Source organism: Eurytemora carolleeae, unplaced genomic scaffold (assembly GCF_000591075.1).
Source record: "Eurytemora carolleeae unplaced genomic scaffold, Eaff_2.0 scaffold928, whole genome shotgun sequence".
In the NCBI taxonomy this organism is placed as follows: Eukaryota; Metazoa; Arthropoda; class Copepoda; order Calanoida; family Temoridae; genus Eurytemora; species Eurytemora carolleeae.
In genome coordinates, this window is record NW_019396814.1 from 59,849 (window position 1) to 82,523 (window position 22,675).

The window sequence follows — 22,675 nt, forward strand, 5'->3', positions numbered from 1 at the left end:
ATCGTCAACATTTTATGCTGAAAAACGTATAAACTTTTTTAGTTTCCTTCTCTCCTTAAACATATCCCGATTGTATTATGTTTGCCCTTACGGTTATACATGTCTCTAATCCAAATTTTCAAGGTCTGCTTAAGGCTCATAAAAGAAAAATTAGACCTCAACCTTTTATGGTTAGGGTGCCAGAGAAGGCTTTTTAAAAGTTCAAAAAGTAAGTCGGAAAATTGTTGTAAAAATTAGTTAAAATCACTCTAAATATCATCAAGTGCGTTTGGATATCTGTCACGGTTTGTCACAGTCCATCTCACGTAAAACTATCTGCAGCAAAGTACATCATGTCAACATATCGGAATATATTTGTCTCTCTTACAAAATCCACAACCTTATATTAATCTTGATTATATTAAAAAAACGTCGCCCAACCAAAAAAAAATACTTAATAGCAAATGCGAAGAATCTAGATTTAATGGATGAAAATGGGCTCGTAAAGTTAAAACTGGACTTTTAATCAGGACCTCCAGTTTACCATGATCCATATATATATATATGGAGTTTATAAAGACACATGTGATCCAAAGTGTGCACTCTCTCACGCAAAAATCAATTAACATTTTGCTAAAAGCTCCGTTTCAACGAAAGTTAAAAACAACCACGCGTTGTATTTTCAAAAAGTTTAAAAAATGTCATGAAATGTAAATTAAAATCTTGGCTAGTTTTGAGGTGGTCAGTCTTATTCTTTTTGGGGATCCTGTATAATATACAGTATACATACATATCCTGAAGAATGCATCACACCGGACTAACCAGAGTGAGCAGCATTAGGTTTCTTCTATTTGAAATCAAACGTGTTTATGTCATAGACCTATAATATATTATGCTAAATCAAATAGTAAAATTTTAAATCTAAAAGTTGTAAATATCAAAGACGACTTAAATGTCATTTAATTTATTAGATTGAAACAATTATTTTCGAAAAATGTGTAACATGTGCAGAACGTCTCAAATATTTGAAATAATTTGAACAGATGGTTACTCTAGTGTTTACTCTAAAAGAAATCTAGTAAAGAACGGGAAAGAATGGTGCAGTATAAACTTAACCATTTAACTGCAGTGAGATTTATTTTTAAAGCTGCATAAATTTACAGTTTTGGAGAACAATTGTTTTGTGTTAACTTCTGTATTTTAAAGATACTACACTCAAAAGTCCTGACCTCTGTGAATAAGCATGGTTTAAGACTAGGATTAGCTAGCTCTTTTGTATACCTGGATTATAAGTACAAACTTCTGAAGTTTTTATAACGCCGGAACTCGATATCCACAGCGGAAACTTATAATCTTAAACGCGCGAGATTAAAGGCACTGTAAGCGTATTTTCAAGTGATCCTCCGTGTAAAGAAGACAATGCCCGATTAACAAAGGTACCCATAATGTGGAAGATATTGTCGTAATTCTAGGTTTAAAAGTGTTTAATTCTGATCATTCATTTAAAGTTGCCTGCAGTAGAAATGCGCAAGTTACTTTTGTAAGGAAACTCTAATTGAAAATAATCAGTTTTCAAAATTAAAAAATTCATATCTAATTCATTATTGATTAGACAAAGCTTAAGTCTACCTTTGTAAATTAGGAATTGAGGTTTACTTAAATTTACTCTTAAAACAGATTGATTTAGCTCCACTTGTGGTTTCTATATTAAAGCAATAAGTTTAATTTCAGCTTCAGAAAAAATGGAGGAAATGGTTTGAGTTAGATACTTCTCAAACTAAAAAAACAAAGATTTTTTTCACAATATTGATCAGAAAAAGAGTAACAGTATGGTATGGTATGGGGGCGCCCCTCTTTAAATACAAGGTTACATAAAATTACGATAGTTTTTTGCCACAAACTCTAATTTTTTAAACCCGATGTCGTTTACACCATTAGAGCGCAAATATATAGGATATTTGTAGCAAAAACTCAGTTCCTTTATATATTTACACTGAGTTCTTCTCCGTAATATATTTCTAAAAGAATATTTGAGTTTATTTGAAAATGACGGATGCTGTTAAATTAGCATATTGCACATGAAAAAGAAACATTGGCTAACCAAGAATGTAAATAATGCACTGCATTGTGAACACTATGCCAAGGGTGCATTAGTATACACTACGGGGGGAGTCAGAAAAGTAATCACAAGACATACAAGGTGTTCCAAAAAAACTCCCCCTATAAGGTACCAAGCGCTCATCTTGGTTCGATTTTTATATTTTTGTTAGATTAATAAAAACTTTGGATATTGATTACATTGATCAAATAAAAAAAACCTCTAACAGCTATCCCCCCCCCTCTTTCTATTTTTTGCTCATTCACTCTTATTTTTGACACAATCGCCTAGCTTGAAACTTTTTAACGTTTAAGACCTCTTTAATAACATTTTTTAATGTTTGGGGCAGTGTACATCCTTACAGGACGGTCGAAAATATATATATCTTCAATACAGAGATACAGAAAATGGAAAATCTAGAGAATTTGTGTTTACTTTGATTTAAGGTTAGTGTCAATATTATTTAAAATAAGTTGATAACAAGTATATGAATGATAACCTCATCTATCCATCTATCTATCTATCTATCTATCTATCTATCTATCTATCTATCTATCTATCTATCTATCTATCTATCTAATAAAGCAATAAAGCAACAACCAGAGCAGCTTCTCAGTTTTCATATTTATTAAATATTTATATCTTTATGTTCATAAAATTTATTGGATTGTAGTCTAATCATTTTTTTCTATTGACCAATTTAAAAAAGCATCAACAGTTTCAGTTTTATGCATTTTGAATGAAACATATAATAATATACAATAATGATGATGATAAATAAAGAAAAATAAAGATGTATTATGTAATTATTTCCATACAGTAGTAAAATAGATTTATAATTACCAATTATTCATCAAGAAAATCTCATAAAATGATAAAAAGGAAAATAAAGTGATAAACTTTCTACAACCATATTTTTACTCTGACATCATTTATGCTCTTAAATCTTTAAAAAGTTAAAATTCAACTTTGAACTAGATTAAAACATTTCTTAATTTATTTGACTAAAACAGTTTAAGTTAAAAAAAAAAAAACAATTATACAAATTTATATTTAACATTTCATATAGATATTTATAATTTATAATATGACAAGTTGCTAATATTACTATATTTGAGCAGTTTAGGGAATGTCGGCAGTTTGGGTAACTGCAATTGGGAATTTGGGACTTGAGGTATCTGACTGGGCAAAACCATTTTTTAATGAAAGCAACTTTAATAACTCTCAAACGATTTAACAACTATACATTTTTTGCCCTGACTAAACATTGCATTGGTTTTAGTGCTTATTGTGTAAGCCTAGCTAGGAAGGACTGGCTGTCCTGGTCCATCGATGGTCTAGATCTGTGATATTCCCTAGCAAATGCCTGGATTCTGTTGGTTGGGAACTTAGCTCTCATTCTCTTCTTGAGCATATAATCTGCAGAGTTAATCCATCTATGTGCTCCAGTTTCCTCAAGACTTGGTCTTCTGTATGGCATACGCTTGAAGATCCACATTAGCAACCTTGTTCCTTCCATTGTGCATTCTTTGTAAAGCCATTCAAACTTCAGCCTGACTTGGAGAATGTTATCCTTGGTTTCTTCAGGAGTCTCTCCTTTGAAAGGAAGTTGGCCGGACATAAGAACATAGAGAAGCACACCAAGAGACCAGACATCTGACTGAGGATAAGCCTTAGCTTCCTCAATGATTTCAGGAGCAGCATAATCAAAGTTGTAAGTTCCCTTGATCTGAGTTCCGGTGGTAGCAACAGTCTGAGTTGTTTCAAAGTTAGCTAGTTTAACCTGGACGGTTCTTCCTAGGGATCTGCCAGATGTAACAAGTATATTAGCAGGTTCAAGGTTTAGATAGACCTTTCCTCTCCAGTGGATATAGTCAAGGGCATCAAGGACCTGACCAGCAATTTCTGCAACCATCTGTTCAGTGTAACTGGATCTCTCTGCGATGTAGGTTAGGACATCAGTAGAAGGAAGAGGTGCAAACTGAAGAAGTGTAAGCTTGTCATTGTCAAAAGCATCTAGAAGAGATACAATTTTCTCATGGCGTAGAGTTTTCAAGTTCTTGAACTCTCTCTGAGCAGCCTCATTTCCCTCTGGATCAGCTTTGTCAAAAGCCTTTACAGAGTACATTTTACCCTCCTTGTTAACATTGGCAGTAACAGAGAATCTACCCTTAGAAATTTCATTCATGAAATCCACTGATCCAGGGTTCTCAGCCCTGATTTTCATGGGTTTCTTCTCACAGTCATAAGAAAGAACAGTAGAGACCTCTTCAATATCTCCCTTGGCTTGAACCTGCTGGAGAGCATCATAAAACTCAGCTCTAGAAGCTCCTGATGATGGAGTCATAACAATTCCAGATGGAATGGAAGGAATAGACCATCCAAATTGGTTTTTGGCAAGAACTCTGAACTTGTATCCATGAGATGGACGTAGGTTGTCAACAACAAAGTATTCATGAGTAATATCATCAGCAAGATCAACCCAATCAATGTCAGTATCAATGTATCCCATTTGGACTTTGTAGCAGATGACAGGGCTATGATTCAACAGAGCTGGAGTCTGCCAAGACAGAAGAATATCTGTGTCTGTCATGGCTTCAATGTTTGGTGAATCAGGAGGTCCAGAGATATCTCCGAGCACAACTCTTACTGAACAGGTAGATTGGCCAAGAGGATTGCGGGCAACAACCTTGTAAAGTCCTGCATCTGATGGCATTGCAGGGTCAAGAGTAAGATGGCTCCATCCATCCTCTGTGTTTTCAACTCTCAGTCTGGAATCATCCATGAAGATGAGGTCATTCTTCAACCATTGGATTGCAGCTCTAGGATCACTGGCAACCAGACAAGACAGGTTCAGGGGTTCTCCTTCTGTAAGGGCCACATCCCTGGGCTTTTCTCTGAAGAATGGAGTAACACCATCAATCACCTCTCTGGTAGTAGTAATCTCAACTTCCTCTCCAGAAGCAATCTTCTTAGGCTTGAAAACTGAGAAGTCATCCTTGCTCCAGGCATCCAGACGAGCATCTCTCTGAGCTTCCATTTCCTCATCCATGACATCAGTAAAACGCCTTCTCTCTTTGATAATTGGGCACTGAAAATAAGAAAAGTTCATTATCATTATTTAATATACATTATTGCTTTTTAATTACATACCTTAACATCCTTAAACTCTGAACTCTGGGTTCTTGCAACACTGAGATATTCTCTCAACCTGGCTGGGAAATCGGCATCTCTGACTTGGAGAAGGTATGTATCTGGTCCATGCTGGTAACTATAAAAATAATTTTTATTAGAACAGTGCTCAATAGCTAAATAGAACTTATATTCAATCAAATTAGTTTTAATATTTACTTGGATGGATTTTCAAAGGCCTCAACAGTGTACTCTGGCCTTTTGTATTCTTCTCTCTCAACAACTGGAGCTTGCTCTGGTTCAGGTTCAGGAGCAGGTTCTCCTGGTGGATAAACCATGCAGGATGGATGGGTGAATGCTCCATGAAGAGGTCTACGACGATACAGGAAATCACATGATGCATTAGTTATCCATTCCTTAAGCCCAACATAGTAATTCCTAAGACGTTCTGTGCTGATTTGATATTGCTCACTGATCTCAATGCCAGGTTGCTTCAGAATCTGGAGCCAAGGATGAGCAAGAGACTGTCTGACACTCATACGCTCCTCAGGTTTATAGACTAGAAGATTGGCAACAAAGTGCTTAGCTTCTCTTGAGATATTTTGCCACAACTCAAAATCAAAGTCAATATCTCCCATCTGAATACGCTGAAGAGTTTCTCTGTCATTTTGTCCTCTAAACGGAGAAACACCAGAGAGCATAAGATAAGTTATGATACCAACAGACCACATATCAGAGGCAAAGGTTGCTCCTTCTCCATTTACGATTTCAGGTGCAACATATTCAGGCTGTCCATACTCCATCTTCACAACTCCTACAATTCTCTTTGACAGGGAGAAGTCACAGATCTTAATTTCAGTACCTCCTGGACGAGTAAAGAGAACATCACATGGAGTAAGAGAAAGATGTCCAATGCTCTTGGAGTGCATGTACTCAATACCTTCAAGCATTTGCTGAATAATTCTGGCAATTTCAATCTCAGTGATGTATTTTTCAGATGTAATAACATCAAGAAGCTCCCCACCAGTTGCAAGTTCAGTGATTAAAGTCATCTGATCCCTGGAATCATACACTTCCACTAAACGAATAAGACGAGGATGGTGAAGAACATTCATCATTTCAAATTCATTCATCATCCAGGCTTTGTATTGATGGCCATGCATCATCTTAGCAGCAAAATTTCCACCAGTAAATCTGTATGGAATCATGCAAGGATCTTGAGTTGGTTGTCCTCCTTGCTTTACACTTCTATGAAGCCACCAGTATTTGGATTCTGCCTCTTCAATTGCATGATGGCCAGACTGTTCAGTCTCAATAGGAACAATCTGCTGAACAAAGTAGCATACACCCTGTGTACCACGACCAATCTCCTCACAAGTGTGGTAAAATTTGTCAAATCCCTTGGTTCTGGGAATGATCTGCTTTGTTCTGCGATAAGTCATCCATTCAAATTCTTGTTCATCCTCAAGAATACGAACCATGACAGAGTGAGAAATGGATCCACAAATATTGGAAGCAGTGACAGTATACAAACCTTCATCTTTGGTAATGTAGTCTTCAAAGAAAAGAGTAAATGTTTGGGGAGGATAGTGATGAGCCTGGACACGAGATGTTTCCTTCAAAGGAGCAAAGTCCTTGTACCATTTAATTGCAGGTTTTGGTACACCATAAACCTCACATTCAATCTTTCCTCCATTAACACCAATAAGATGCACATCAGTTGGAGCTTTGATAAATTCAGGGTACTGAGCCATCATGACAAGAACAGGTTGCATCATTTCTCCATGATCATTGACACCAATGCACTCATATGTTCCAACATCAGATGCCTGGAAGCTATTGACTTGCAGTTTAACAACACCATTCCTTGTGTAATTCATGGTAAACTTATCTCCATCAATTTCAAGAGCTTTTCCTTCAAACTTAAAGCTAACAGAAGGCATAGGAAAGCCATACAAGTTCCACGTGATTTCAGGGCAGGAGTTTTTGACTGAATATTGGGATACTTCTTCCTGCTTTAAGAAATGAGGGCGATGAGTATAACCTTCATAGGGTTCTTTGTAGATATCAAATCCTTTAGGGAATCTTGTAGATGCAGTGAGATCAAAAGGTTCTCCAGGTCTAAGGAAAAGTTCTTTTGGTCCACAATCAGCTGCAAAGTTAGACCTGTGGGCCACACAGTAAGGAGAGGGATCACTCAATCCAAAACGATTTCTGACAGAACACCTGAACCTGTAATCTCTCAATGGGGTCAATCCATTGATATCACAAGTGATTCCTCTTACTTCTTCATAAACCTCTTCCCAATCTCCATCAGGATATTCAGCCATTTCAACCATATAGTATGGTGCAAGATTGGGACCAAGAGGAAGTGCTGGTTTCCAAGTCAGAGTTACCTTAGTGTCTCCCATTTGAGTAATGAGAGGTTTATCAGGCATCGGCATGGGAAGGCCACCAAGAGTGTATTTTTCAAATCCTTGGTACAAGTTTCCAAGAGATTGTCCAGGTTGAACATCAAGTCCATCATAGATAAGCTTAGCTTCACAGGTAGCTTCTCCAAACTTGTTCCAAACTCTAAGACTATAGTTTCCAATGTCAGATTCTTCAACATATGCCATGCTGAGACGAATAAGGCCAGTTCTTTCCTTAACAATGTGAATTCTGTCAGTAGCAAACAGGGGTTTATTTTTAAAGAAGAATTCGAACTCTGGTTCTGGAGTGCCAGTCACAAGTGCAGTAAACCTGGCAGCCATTCCTCTGAAGACTAGTTCATCACCAATCTTCTTAAGGAACTCAGGAGCATCTTGTCTTCCCTTTTCAACAAATTCAACTATCTCTAGAGATCCTCTTGATTCTACAGTGCCCTCTTGATTCTTGGCAACTACAGTATAGCTACCAACATCTGACTCTTGAATCTTTTTAATCAGTAGCATGCGAGTCATGCCATTAGTCTTAAGCTTGTGATGTTTATCTTCAACTACAGGTTCGCCATTGAAGAACCATTCAACCTCAGGCTTAGGGTTTGAACCAACTTCACAGATGAATTTAGCATCACAGTTCAGCAATTGTTTGACATTATTCAAGGGTTTGGAGAACAATGGAATAGAGTAGACTTTCTTAACCTCTGCATTGCAAACCCCAGTTGTAGTTCCCAATGAGTTAGAGAGATGGCATTCATATGCACCAGAATCAGATACCTTAGCATCAACAATTTCAACTCCAATAAGTTCTCCATCAGAAAAGAAGTGTGCTCTTGCATCCAATGGAGCTCCATTCTTAGACCATGAAAACTCTGGAATGGGATTACCCTTGATGGGTGTAGTTATTCTGAGTTTTTGACCCTCATCAACAGAGATATCTCCCAATGGACGAGCAAAGCTGGGTGCAGATGTTTCAACACCTTCCTTCAGTCTGGTCTTAATAGCAATGTTGGCCAGGGATCTAGCTGTGCCCTCACTATTGTATGCAATTGCAACATAAGCTCCCTTATCCTCAGCTGTAGTGCTTTCAAAGATGAGACCAAAAGTGCCATCTGGATTAGTGAATTGTTTGATTCTGTTATTGTCTGGTTCCCATTCTTGATCATTAAACATCCACTTGATTTCAGGTTGAGGATGTCCAACCATTTTACCCTCAAGCTTAATAGGTGAACCTTCCACAGCCTTTGCAGATCTAAGTAATGAGGTAAACTTAGGTTCTTCCATAGCTTGGGTGACTTGCACAGTGCAAGATGTTTCACAGTCTCCAACATCATTCACACCTTTAGCTGTATAGGTACCAGCATCAGACAGGGAGCATTTCTCTACAACCAGGGTAGCACCACCACTTGCATCTTGAGAGATAAGAACACCTTTGCGTACCTTAATTTCATTACCATCCCTCAACCAGCTAATGGTTGGCATAGGGAATCCTGAAATCTTAGCCTTCAACCTGAGATCTTTCTTTCCAGGAATAACAATTTCTTTGGGATCAATTTCATTGATTACCTTAGGAGGTTTAGGCTTGCCCATAACATCAAGCATAGTTTCCAGTTTAGTCTCTCCAGCAGTATTTTTAACCAACAAAGTATACTTGCCATTATCTTCATCTCCACATTTGGTAATTCTTAGAGTGCAAATAATACCATTTCCATCATCTGCCTCTTCAACTGTAATGATAACTCTCTCACCATCAGCCTTAATTTCTTCGCCTTCACATAACCAGACTGCTGTTGGAGGTGGGGATCCATCAATCTTAGCAGTTAGTTCAAACACTCCACCTTCTTTGACTTCTTGCATTTTGGGGAAATCAGCAATTATGGTAGGCTTGACTTGGATAATTTGGAAGATGCATGGAGAAACACTTTCGCCAACCATGTTGCTGGCTTTCAAAATTATCTAAATGAAACAATTTGTCATTAGTTATAAGTTTTTTTACTTTTATAAATTCTGCATAAAAATAAAAGACACTTACATCTCCAAAGTCTTTCATGATGATGTCCCGAACAGTCATCTTGTACACTGTTCCTTCATTAGTAAGTTCTTCTTCAAACAACCTCCTCTTACCCTTCTGCAAAGGCTTATCACCTTGAAACCACTCAACAGTTGGTCTTGGTACACCTGCAACAACTGCTTCAAAGATAGCTGTTGATCCAAGAGTGGTCGTAATATCAGCCAAAGGCTTGGGGAATGATGGTTCTTCTGTAATCACAAGAAGTTTAGCTCTTGCTTCAGAGTGACCTACTCTATTTGTGCAGCAAAGTTCATAAGATCCTGCATCTTCTAAAACAGCATCTTTAATGGTAAGAGTATATGTAGCTTCTAGTCCACTTTCTTCATAATTTGATGAATATCTTGCCCATGCTTTGTCATCTTTATCAATCTTTTCCATTTTAGCTTCTCCTCCATCAACTCCTTCTTCAAGAATCTTGTACCAAACTCCTTCAGCAAAGGGGAAAGCCTTAGCTTTGGCAATGATTTTTGCCTCATCTCCAGGACCAGCTTTCCATTCTCCAATTTCATCAATCTCTGGGGAAAACTGTACCTCTAGAGATCCCTCTTTCATGTCTTCACCATTCTCATTTTTAGCAATTACCTTGATTTTTCCAGCAGTATTGGATTGAACATCCAGAATGTCGAGACGATAAACATGTTCATCTTCTTTAACAGAAATCTTCATAACTTCACTGTCAACAATTTCAACATCATTGAGATACCACTTGACCTCAGGAATAGGCTCTCCTCTGATCTTAATATTGAAAAAGGTTTTGGCTCCCTTATTTGCTTTTTTATCTTTCAGATCAGCCATACACTTTGGAATCTTCAATTCTTCTAGTGAATGCACTTTTAGCTCTGATGACAACTTTTTGTCTCCCGCTCTATTAGTAAATTCAACACCATAGTTTCCCTCATCATCCATAGTAAGCTGGCTGATCTTCAACTTGTAACATCCACCAGATTCTGTGACCAAAAACCTGCAGTCTTTGGCAGAGGTATCAATCCCTTTCCCCTCTTTGGTCCACTTTGCCACTGGTTTAGGGCTTCCATCACATTCTATGCTAAATGTAAAATCATCACCTTCAAATGCTTCAACAGGATCTTCAAGGTCATCACAAGATGGTTTGGTGTTAACCTTAAGATTACACTTGCAAGATGCTGTTCCCATTTCATTTGTAGCTTTGATTTCATACTCTCCAGCCATTCCTCTGCTAGCACTGTTGATTGTCAGACAGTCATTACCAGTAGGATCCACATAAACCTTGACCCTGGGATCTTTTGTAATCTCTTGACCATTCTTAAACCACTTGATATCTGGTCTTGGCTCGCACTTAATCTTGCACTTCAGAACCACTTGTTTAGACTCATTTGCTTCAGCATCAGCAAGCTTAGATTCAAACTTGGGCAACATTTGTGCAGCAAAAGTAAAAAATTGGGACATTTCTCCATGTGGGTTTCTGGCAATCACAGCCCAGTTACCATTGTCTTCAGTAGCAGTTTTTTGGAAGGTCAATTCAAAAGTTTCAGCATCCTTCTTCACACATTTAACCCTTGAATCTTCCTTGATTGGGACACCATCCTTGTACCAAGTAAGTTCAGGATTGCCAGTTACCTTGGCAATAATCTTGTATGGATCATCAACACCAGTTTTAACATCTCCAATTGGATCCTTGAACTGAGGAGATCCAGCAAGCACCAATTTAGCTTCAGTTGCCACCTCACCAAGATCGTTGTGAAGAACAGCCTTGTAAGAACCAACATCCTCACCAGTAACTTTATTAATAATAAGAGCAACTGTTTCAGGATCGGGATAAACAAACTTGTGCCTGTCTCCAGCAACAAGAGGCTTTCCATCCTTTGTCCATCTAATATTTGGCCGAGGATATCCTTTCATTTTCAATTCCATCATTGCAGAACCACCAGGGGATGTTTCTGCTGGTGTGAGTTGGGCAAGGATCTTAGGTGGTTCTGGAGCTTTCAACATCTGAGTGACAGATCCTTCAACAGTCAGTTCTGCACTACAGGCAATTTTTCCTAAAAAAATAATAATTCAGGCTTGTACTTTAGTCTATGTATATTACATTGGACAATTTAATTACCTCCGCTTGTGTTGGCTACACATGTATACAATCCTGCGTCTTCAGGATTGATATGTTGGAATACTAGAGCAAGGGTATCTTCTTCATCTTTGAACAGCACCTAATAAACATAGCTCTTAAATGTGATCTTTAAATAAATAACAGAAGCTACAAAGTACACTGTACAGGCAAAATTTCTTGGAAATCAAATTTTAAAGATTTTATATTGATGTTCTTTCTTAAACATAAATCCTCAGTAAGTCTCTTTTTAAAGGAAGTGTTCACGAAAAATGAAAGGGGGTATAGGCTTAATGCGATAAAAAAGCATGTATGATCGCTACTAATCTTACTTCTATCTGTTGCGTCTATAAGGAGAAAATTGTTAAAAACGACTCACACCAAAGAACACAGCGTCCATACAAATTCGGAAAGATGCAACATTCAACTTGGATCGTAAACAAATTAATTTAATTCCAAACAAATCATTCAGATATTACAAACAGTAGTCATTGATTATTTTTCGACGCATTCATATCTAGTTAATATTTCATAATATTTTTGATTTTGTTTATTTTAAAGTAATTTTCGCTGGCACTGGATTTTCGAACCTTCCTGGGAAACATGAAAATGTCGTCTTCATTATCAAAAATCCTCGAAACAGGAATAAATGCATCGAAAAATGATCGATTGGTATTGTTTGTAATATCTGAATGATTTGTTTGGAATTAAATTGATTTGTTTACGATCTGAGTTGAATGTTGCATCTTTCTGAATTAGTATGGGCACTACGTTTTTCGGTATTAGTCGTTATTAACAATTTTCTCTTTATAGACGCAACAGATAGAAGTAATATTAGTAGCAATCAAAAACCCTTATTTTTCGCCGCAAGCCTATACCCCCTTTCATTTTTCGCGAACACTCCCTTTAAAACTAAAGAAAAAGAACAAAAATGTATCATCACCTTAAATCTATCATCAGGGTCGAACTCCTGGCCCCCCTTGAACCAGGTAAATGTTGGCTCCTCTCCTGGTTTTAGAGTTTTCTCTTTTCCTTTGAGAAGTGCAAACACATCCTTGGCATCTAGATTAACGATTTAATCTGGGGAACAGTAAAACCATAATAATTGTTGTCATCTTATTTCTTTTAACATGAAATGTTGCGAATGATGTTGTTATTATGTAGCTGATCTTTTTATTAAAATGTGCACTGCCCATTTTTTTCTCTTTGACATTTTGCAATTGGGAGCCCAACTTTGTCAACCCACACAACCTATAAGTTTTAAACCAAGCCAAGAACATGTCCATGGTTCTATCGAGTTTTAAATCAATATTTGTGGCAAATTGATGAAACAGACAAACGTTGATTACAACGTTAAATAAATGCATTATACATATCAATTACAAATTACAATTACTTTACAGTTTTTAGATGACTACTCAAGGTAACAAGTCATAGTAATCAGAGAATAGGAAATGTGACTTAATGTTAATTTTTAAAAAGTCCTCATGACATTGTAATTGAAATTCTCAGTTCCATTATTTCGTGTAGTTTAGGCTCTTATAAATCTTTTAATAAATTATTATAATTGTTTACCTTTAATTGTGACTTTTGCTTCCGTATCCGCTTTACCATGTGTGTTCTGTGCTTCTGCCTTATATGTTCCTGCATCACTGTCTTCAACCTGGACATAGAGATAAATACAAATGTCGTCTTAGTTCTGCACTATTCTAAAATCTTGGCAACTGTCCCTGATTTAGAGAATTAGGAAGGGGTGGTTGTACTCTTTCCAAAAAGAAACTGCATAACTTTAACGCAGAATGTTTTAGCAACTCTTCAGATTGTAAGAACTAATCCTGATTTTGTTAAGAAATGAATATTTTATATTGATTATAGATTTTAGGATTTTCCCAAGATTATCTGCTTAAAATCTTCAATATATTTGATCATGCTATTTAAATAACCTTGATTTAAAAATATTTGAGAAAGTTAATGCAAAAGAAAAAACATTTAGCCAATTCAAAACTTATTTTTCATTCAGAAAGTCAGAAAATTTGAAAATTTACTTTAAATTTTGAGAGAGAAAAAACGAATTTTTGGAAACTAAAAGTTTTTTTTAAAAGTTATTTCACCAACCTTGTGAATAACTAGTTCATAGCTTCCATGTGCAGCATGTTCTCTGTTAACTGTAACTCTACCAGACTCAATAATTTCAGAACCATCCTAAATTGGGACCATGAAAAACTTATAATTTTCAACCTTTTTCTGAGATCTGATGACGTAGATATTGGTTTCTTGCATGTAAATGGATCTATGGTATTATCCATAATATGTTTTCTGGGAACTTGAACCGCTTTATTGAAAGCAGAATTATCTCCATGGACATGGTGTCATAACAAATAGATTATCAAGTACAATAGGTGGCAACAGAGAAATGAACATATTATACACAACGTCACAAGTGTCAAATATAACAAAGAAAACGAATTTGTCTCAGATTGGTTGACATGTTTTCTATGATTAAATAAAAACAAAAACTAAAAAAATATATAAAATTGCACTTATTTTACTGTAAGAAAAGCACTTTATTCTAAAATGATCACTATTATTGATCATTTTGTCGGACACAAAAACTGAATTGACACTTGTGACGACAGAATACGACTGTACTGAGAGTGTACAAATTCTACGTTGCCATCTATTGTACTTAACAATCTATTTGGTGTCATAATATAAACATTCGAAACAGATGACAACTTCAAAAACAAAATTTTAAAACATGTTTTAATTAGAATTCCAATTAAACATTGGACATTCTTCGAGGTTTCTAAAGTGAAGTCTCTAATATTTGCATCTTCAAAATTAAGGTTTTTTAAAACATTTTCTCAGAATTAAAATCTTTTTATTTAGAGGTAAAGGTAGGTTGAAGAGGTAAAATTAAGAACAAGGGTATGGCAACACTTGAAAGTTTTTTCAGTCAATACCTTGAAAATCTTGACGTCTGGAGTGGGGTTGCCCCTACAGTGGATCATGAAGGATGCCGCTGAGTCCTTGATGAACTCAGAGTTTCTCAACTTGACAATAAATACAGGGTGTGAGGACTCCTCGCGTTCCTTCTTCTCTGCAGCAGATACTAGACACAGAAACATAGAATACAGATACTAGACACGGATACATAGCATACATATACTAGACACAGATATACAGAATACAGATACTAGACACAGAAACATAGTATACAGATACTAGACACGGATACATAGCATACAGATACTAGATACAGATATGCAGAATACATATACTAGACACAGAAACATAGTATACAGCTACTAGACACAGATACATAGCATACAGATACTAGACACAGATATATAGCATACAGATACCAGACACAGATACATAGCATACAGCTACTAGACACAGATACATAGCATAAAGATACTAGACACAGATATATAGCATACAGATACTAGACACAGATAAATACAGATACTAGACACGGATACATAGCATATAGATACTAGACACAGCTATACAGAATACATATACTAGACACAGATATATAGCATAAGATACTAGACACAGCTATACAGAATATATATACTAGACACAGATACATAGCATACAGATATTAGACACAGCTATACAGAATACATATACTAGACACAGATACATAGCATACAGATACTAGACACAGCTACATTGAATACATATACAAGACACAGATACATAGCATACAGATACTAGACACAGCTACATTGAATACATATACTAGACACAGATACTGGACACAGTTATACAGAATACATATACTAGACACAGATACATAGAATACACATGCTAGACACAGACACATAGAATACAGATACCAGACACAAATACATAGAATACAGATACAAGCTCTGCTAAAATTGAGCTCCATTCTTCTGTTCGGCGCCGGAGGTGATGAACAGCTTTCTTTACATCTTCTGATTCCAGAGACTTTGCAAAGAACTCCAAGTGCTCAACAGTCTGTTTTAGAGCGTCGATATCTGTATGAGGAACCCTTCTTAGCTTTGCTATAGCAATACTTAAGAACCAGTAGTTCAAAGGCGAAAAGTTTGGAGTCTTTGTTGGCCAGGGATGATCCATCATTCGGCTGATAACCCTGTTGTTAAACTTATCTTTTAACCCAGCTCAACAGAGCTTAAAGGGGTTCCTCAAACAGATATTGACAACCTAAAACAGACTGTGAAGTCCTTTGCTGTTTGCAGAGTCTCTGGAATCAAAAGGTGTAAAGAAAGCTGTTCATCACCTCCAGAGCCGAGCACTACAGCCTCTCCTCAGAAGAATGAAGCTCAATTTGAGCATAGCTTGAGCAAGCACAAATTGATCATGAATGGAGATCATTGATATGTTTTTTCAAATGTTCAAACCTGTAGAAATCAAATATATAAAATATAAACAATTTAACTTTGTGTTTATGTTAATATAAAATTTAAATTAGTATTTTTTACATTTGACATTTTAAAAAAGCTTAAAATCCATTTACAAGATTCGTATGATAGGATACACTCTTATTATGTACGTTAGATATAAATGATTAGCATTAGATACAGGGTTATATTAGTGCATGCTGAAAATAATTCTAAATAAAAGTTTTTTTGTTGCAACAAAAGCCGTTTCCCCCAAAAATGAATTTATAAACTTTTGCAGATTAAATTTCTAATGAAATTCAAGTTTATAATGATTAAAAGTTCTCATTACAAAATAAATCATGTTTCCCACAAAGTTAATTAAAATAGTATTTTTGAAGATTCGAAGCTATAAACCCCACTCCCCTGTATTAGTCGAATTACTTACAGTTGTGTACCTCAAGATTAGCTGAGCAGGTAGCTGTCTCGCCTCCTTCAGCGGTCAACCTAGACGATCATATTCAATTCAAATTAAAATACTAGACTTCTGAAGCACCCATCTTCTTTTTTTTACTTTTTTTTACTTTTAATGGGGGCTCTATCTGTGGGCATTATACAATATAAAAAAATTCGATGATTTATTATTTTTTCTTGGATTTTCAAAATTTTACGAAAATAAAATTTTCTGGGGGCATACTTTAAATTTTGAGCATCCAGATATCTACCCTCGGGTCATGTGAGTTGCCACAATAAATCTGGACCCGATCTGTTCCGCCTTGTTCATGTTTAAATAGCTAGACGGAAAGAAATTAAGTGTCTATGGTACAAACTCTGATTTTCTAATCCATATATCTTGGCAAGTTGGCACCCCAATGTCGTAGATCTTAGATACTTTAAACAATGAATTCTGCTAGATAAAATAAATATCAAAGGTTTACATCAGTTTGAACAGACATAAGAATTGAAAAATTTGAGTTTGTGGCTAATTCCTTTTCATATTATGTACCTGCAAGTGTACTGTTCTGAGTATCTACATACCTGCAAGTGTACTGTCCTGAGTATCTATGTACCTGCAAGTGTACTGTCCTGAGTATCTATGTACTTGCAAGTGTACTGTTCTGAGTATCTATATACCTGCAAGTGTACTGTCCTGAGTATCTATGTACATGCACGTGTACTGTCCTGAGTATCTATGTACCTGCAAGTGTACTGTCCTGAGTCCTCAGGTCTGCAGCTCATGAGAACCATTGTGAACATATTTCCTTTACTGGAGATTTTAACTCTATCTGCCAGTTTATCATCAAGGGGTTTGTTGTCCCTGAAATTATAAAGTGTTCTTTACTCAAATATTATTATTGTAAAAATTAACCCCCTCCTAGATCCCCTACCTTCTCTTTAATCATTAAAAAGTTATAGATTGAAGAACAATTACCTGAGCCATGTTGCTGTGATACCACTAGCTGTGCTACCTGTAGCCTCAAACGTGGCATTTTCCCCAGCTGAAATAGATAGATATATGATAGATAGATAAACTAATAAAGCAATAATCAGAACAGCTTCTCAGTTTTCATATTTATTAATACAAATTGTTTCAGATCTCTCGATCCTCATCAGTCAATAAACATGATAGATAGATAGATAGACAGATAGATACAAAGATAGATTTATATTTATAGATAATAGTTAGAAAGATAGATTAATAGAAATATAGATTTAGATAGATAGATAGATAGATAGTGGTATACATAGATCATTTCTTGTGTACAGGGTGTCCCGATAAACACGTGAATTTAGTGCCAAATTAAATGGTCTTTAGCCTCCGTTCATTAATTACAAGTAAACAAATTCGATGTAAAATCAGCTGTTTATTGGGACACCATGTTCCTTTGAATTAATAATATTAAAACTTACGGCTACAAAGCTGCCCTTGCATTTTTCTTGTGAAAGAGAGCCCCGCCATGTCTGAAATTTAACAAATATAAAAATAAAGAGTTTTAATTGTTCAGATTTCAGTTGTTCAGTTATTCAGTTGTCTAGTTGCGGAATATTGCGAGGTTTGAAAAGAAAGCTCAGCTATTTAAGGAAAGGAATCTGGGACTGACCGTTCTATCAATCCGGGGGAGTTCACAGGATCAAAAATAGAATTCAAACTTTTAACTTTTAGTTGAGCTTTCTTCGTTTTAGCCTTGCTTCATAAACACATAATTATCAGTTACTCATAACCAATTATGATGAATGTAGATTTGAGAAACCCAATCCTATCTGCCAGCCCCCCCCCCCTCTTTTTTTGCGACTCCATAATATTTTGTACTTTTTGGCTTTATCCATATTTATTAAATGCCTAAAATTAACATTTTTAAAAAGCAATTAAATTAAATTTTCGACAAAATAATTATTTGAGCTAAGAGGTCTGAAATAAAAAAGTATTACTATGTCTTTGATGAGAAGGATGGATTTGATGAGAAGGATGGATTTGATTAGAAGAATGGATTTGAAGAGAAGGATGGATTTTTGAAGAGGATGGATTTGATGAGAAGGATGGATTTGATGAGAAAGATGAATTTGATGAGAAGGATGGATTTGATGAGAAGGATGGATTTGATGAGAAGAATGGATTTGATGAGAAGGATGGATTGGATGAGAAGGATGGATTTGATGAGAAAGATGGATTTGATGAGAAGGATGGATTTGATGAGAAGGATGGATGTGATGAGAAGGATGGATTTGATGAGAAGGATGGATTTGATGAGAAAGATGAATTTGATGAGAAGGACGGATTTGATGAGAAGGATGGATTTGATGAGAAGGATGTATTTGATGAGAAAGATGGATTTGATGAGAAGGATGGATTTGATGAGAAGGACGGATTTGAGGAGAAGGATGGATTTGATGAGAATGATGGATTTAATGAGAAGGATGGATTGGATGAGAAGGATGGATTTGATGAGAAGGATGGATTTGATGAGAAGGATGGGTTAGATGAGAAGGATGGGTGTGATGAGAAGGATGGATTTGATGAGAAGGATGGATTTGATGAGAAGGATGGATTAGATGAGAAGGATGGATTTCGATCTCCGTGACCTCAGCTACAGCATGCATTTATCCTAGATATCAAGACGAATGCACAGTGTAACCGAAACCACAGGATCCAGTATCAGGGTAAACTAGGAAACCAAACGAATGGCAGTGAAGTTCGATCCACAAGACACATCTTTCAATTGTATTTTTCTAGAATGATTTCATTCTTCAAGAATTTATGTGAATGTTGTTTCTTTATTCTTTTGTAAATTCTGTGTCACCGCTTTCTCAGATTTTCTATATTTTGCTCCGGGTCTTGGCTGAGATCCAGCAACTCTCCAGGATTTACTCCAGGTATAATCTAGAGCAGGGAGCAGGAGAAGATCCAATCTTGGCAGAACATTTAGAAAGCTTTCTTAATATTTCGAAACTTATAATGTGGGAATTAATATTTTTTTTTATTTTTTAGTGTATAAATTGTAATTTACACAATTAAAAAATTAAAAAATAATAGCTTTTAATCACACAAATATTTGAATAATATAAATAATATAACAAGACTGCACGTTCACAAAATGTTGTGAATATTGATAACAGATTAAATAAAATACAATTCATTTAATTGTACAAAAAAACTGACCTATATTTCTCTGTGTATATTATGTAAGTATATTCCTCTCTGTTCTCTCAGCAGTTCTCACTAAAAAAATGAAATATTTCTAAATTGTACAGTTTTAACTGGTTATTCTAAAAACTTTCTTATTGAATTTTTTCAAAAACCTTGATTTTTATTTATTTCCTAATTTGTAAACATTTTTTCTCAAATTTATTTTTGTGTTGAGATAAGGGGGTGTTATGTAGTACCGTTCTTAGCTGTTGTTGGTAGGACCCCACCTTGCCCACTGATCTTAGAGTTGAATGTTGGCTACCTCGCTTACTTGCTGCCCAGCTGACCAAGCTGACCCGTCCAGCTAGCAGCAGCATACCTCCTTCTCCAAGCCAGGGATCACAAACTTACATTTTTATATTTACTATTCGACACATTTTGTAGATCTTTTTTGAAGGGTTTAATTAGCAAAACAGTTTTTTGTTTAGTAATTTTGAAAAATATGTTTTGCCCTGAAATACTTTAGTACAGGATCCTTACTAACTTTCTCTTTAAACATTCCATCTGGAGTTTCCTGTATCCTGTATGTCTATTTTTTGTATCCTGTCCAATGTTTTGTATCCTGTTTTATATAGTGTGTATCCGGTATCCTAAATATATGTCAGTTATTTGTTTCCTTGATCTCATCATATTTGAACCGCTAGCTAACCGATCATGCTCAATTTTTTTGGAGAACCAGACAAGAATGATCTATGAACGGTCGCCCCTGGTCAGTCGAAATAAAAAATTTGACATTAAAATAATGTTGATTAATTTTTTTTTTGGAATTCACTAATGAAAATTTGTCAGTTTAATTTTGTATCTATTTGTATGATAGGTCACGAAGAGGAAGATTTAAAAGCTAAAATTATTTCTTGAACAGTCTAGTTATATGAATATTTCTGCAATAAGTACATTTCATGCTGATCCCAATTTACTCTAATCCCAACTTAAATTCTAAACATAATTCATCTTTTAGTAAGGATTTAAAAATAATTGATTTGTATTTCCAAATACAGTGTGTTCCACTAAACATGATAAATTTTTGAAATGTGATTTACCGTATTCTTGAAAAATGGTTTCACAGTTTTAACCATTGTAATATTTTAAAATAAAAAGAAGATAAATAGATAGATAGATGCAGCATCATAAAAAGAAAACAAGGAACCTTATTTAATCTGTTTTTAAATCTGTCTGCCTCACTGTGATCTAGACAAAAAGAAAGTGTAACTTTTATGAATCTTGACTCTGCAAAGCTGACCTGGTGACCTCTTAGCTCATCTAGTTTTGATTTAATGAACAATTATAATAAAAGCAAATTTATTCGGTGACATTTTGGAAATTCAAAATATTTTTGTCCTCTAAAGAGAAGTCATGATTAAAAACATAAAAGCAAATTTATTCGGTGACATTTTGGAAATTCAAAATATTTTTGTCCTCTAAAGAGAAGTCATGATTAAAAACATAAAAGCAAATTTATTCGGTGACATTTTGGAAATTCAAAAAATTTTTGTCCTCTAAAGAGAAGTCATGATTGAAAACATAAAAGATTTCAATCTTACGTCCCATTAACTTCAGTTTAACGTGGCTTGTCTGTATCCAATAAACGTCAAACGGCTGGACTTATCGAGACAAAATATTTGTTTGACAACTCACATGTCCAGGTATGGTCTATGAATGGTTGAAGATGTAAATTTTTGTCGGAAAAAAATTGTCGACATTACATCTTTTTTAATTGCGAAAAATTCAACAGAAAAATCCTCAAAATGTGATTAGTTAGAATTGTTTAATGAAAAAAGCGCCCAGGGATGGCTAGGAACTTAAATTCTTCTATAATTGTCATGTATTATAACTGTTATTATAATTATAATATTATATTATAACACATTGTATTTCCCTAAATTTTGTCCTTCTTTAGTATCCGAAGAAAATCCCAAGAATGTGACGGACAAAAAACTAATTTAAATATTACAATTTTCAAATTAATTAATTCTTTGTGTAGACTGTAGACTGTTCAATTCTGTTCAGAATTTCAATTTGGAGAAATATATAACAATTTTCAAATTAATTAATTCTTTGTGTAGACTGTAGACTGTTCAATTCTGTTCAGAATTTCAATTTGGAGAAATATATATTTAAAACCCCAGCCATACGGTCGTAAAAAAGGACCGCTAATTAATTTGTTTTTCTATGAATAATGACAAATAAATTGCTAGGTTTACGATCAGTCTTATTAAAGAACGTGCCCAGCAAGTCTATAAACCGAATTACAAGACATAGGGATATGACGTCCTAAAACCCCACAATTACTCCTACTGAGGTAGTCATATTTAGACCAGAAAGACGAGGTTCATGATGCTGCTCATGAACTGGGTTATCAGGTTTCTAATGTCTCTGCAGGGGTCCCTTGTGTGTGTCCATATTGTTGTCCGTGGGTCGCCACATGTGTTTCTCCGGCAGCTGTTTTAAAGCTGTTCTCCATCTATCCTTGCACTCGTCCTATATTTACTTTCAGAGGACGTAATAAGGGCGTCCTCAAAAAATTGTTTATGACGTTCTGACTGGTTCTTCACAGTCGCTGTTAGTTCAGGGCCTATACAGGCCCCCCCCCCAAAAAAAAATCTCTTTAGTAGGTCGTCCTGAAGAAGCATTATTAGGTCTTCCTGACTGGTTCTTCACAAGACGCTGTCAAGTCGGGCGTACACAGGGCCCCCCACCCCGAAAAAAAATCTTTGAAAGGGGGCACTTGGAAATTTCCCCCTCCAAAAAAGTTTTTTTTTAAGGAAACCTGTGAATGCCCTGACTTCACAGCAACTTGTGAAGAAACAGTCAGGATGTCCTAAAGATGCTTCTTGAGG

The 22,675-nt window shown here is 35.6% G+C and overlaps 2 protein-coding genes across 4 annotated transcripts; one reads left to right on the forward strand and one right to left on the reverse strand.

Moving 5' to 3' along the window:
* Positions 1–3,109: 3,109 nt before the first annotated feature.
* LOC111708966 (obscurin) lies at positions 3,110–20,131 on the reverse strand. Of its 3 annotated transcripts, XM_023482492.1 has the most exons (15): positions 20,036–20,131; positions 19,812–19,871; positions 18,065–18,115; positions 17,586–17,652; positions 17,352–17,471; positions 16,602–16,660; positions 14,744–14,892; positions 13,896–13,982; positions 13,356–13,443; positions 12,724–12,842; positions 11,784–11,883; positions 9,662–11,718; positions 5,429–9,585; positions 5,231–5,348; positions 3,110–5,168 (listed from the first exon to the last, which is right to left on the reverse strand). In XM_023482492.1, the coding sequence occupies exons 3-15, from the start codon at positions 18,111–18,113 to the stop codon at positions 3,363–3,365; spliced, it is 8,976 nt and encodes a 2,991-aa protein (XP_023338260.1). In that variant the 5' UTR covers positions 18,114–18,115; positions 19,812–19,871; positions 20,036–20,131; the 3' UTR covers positions 3,110–3,362. The 3 variants fall into 3 exon arrangements, with proteins under 3 accessions (XP_023338260.1, XP_023338261.1, XP_023338262.1); XM_023482493.1 differs by lacking the exons at positions 17,586–17,652; positions 18,065–18,115; positions 19,812–19,871; positions 20,036–20,131 and having other exon boundaries at positions 16,612–16,660; positions 17,352–17,383; XM_023482494.1 differs by lacking the exons at positions 17,352–17,471; positions 17,586–17,652; positions 18,065–18,115; positions 19,812–19,871; positions 20,036–20,131 and adding an exon at positions 17,192–17,209 and having other exon boundaries at positions 16,612–16,660.
* On the forward strand, positions 18,385–21,510 carry LOC111708960 (acidic leucine-rich nuclear phosphoprotein 32 family member B-like). The gene is made up of 4 exons (XM_023482487.1): positions 18,385–18,390; positions 18,560–18,576; positions 18,651–19,099; positions 21,482–21,510. The coding sequence occupies exons 1-4, from the start codon at positions 18,385–18,387 to the stop codon at positions 21,508–21,510; spliced, it is 501 nt and encodes a 166-aa protein (XP_023338255.1).
* Positions 21,511–22,675: the final 1,165 nt, after the last annotated feature.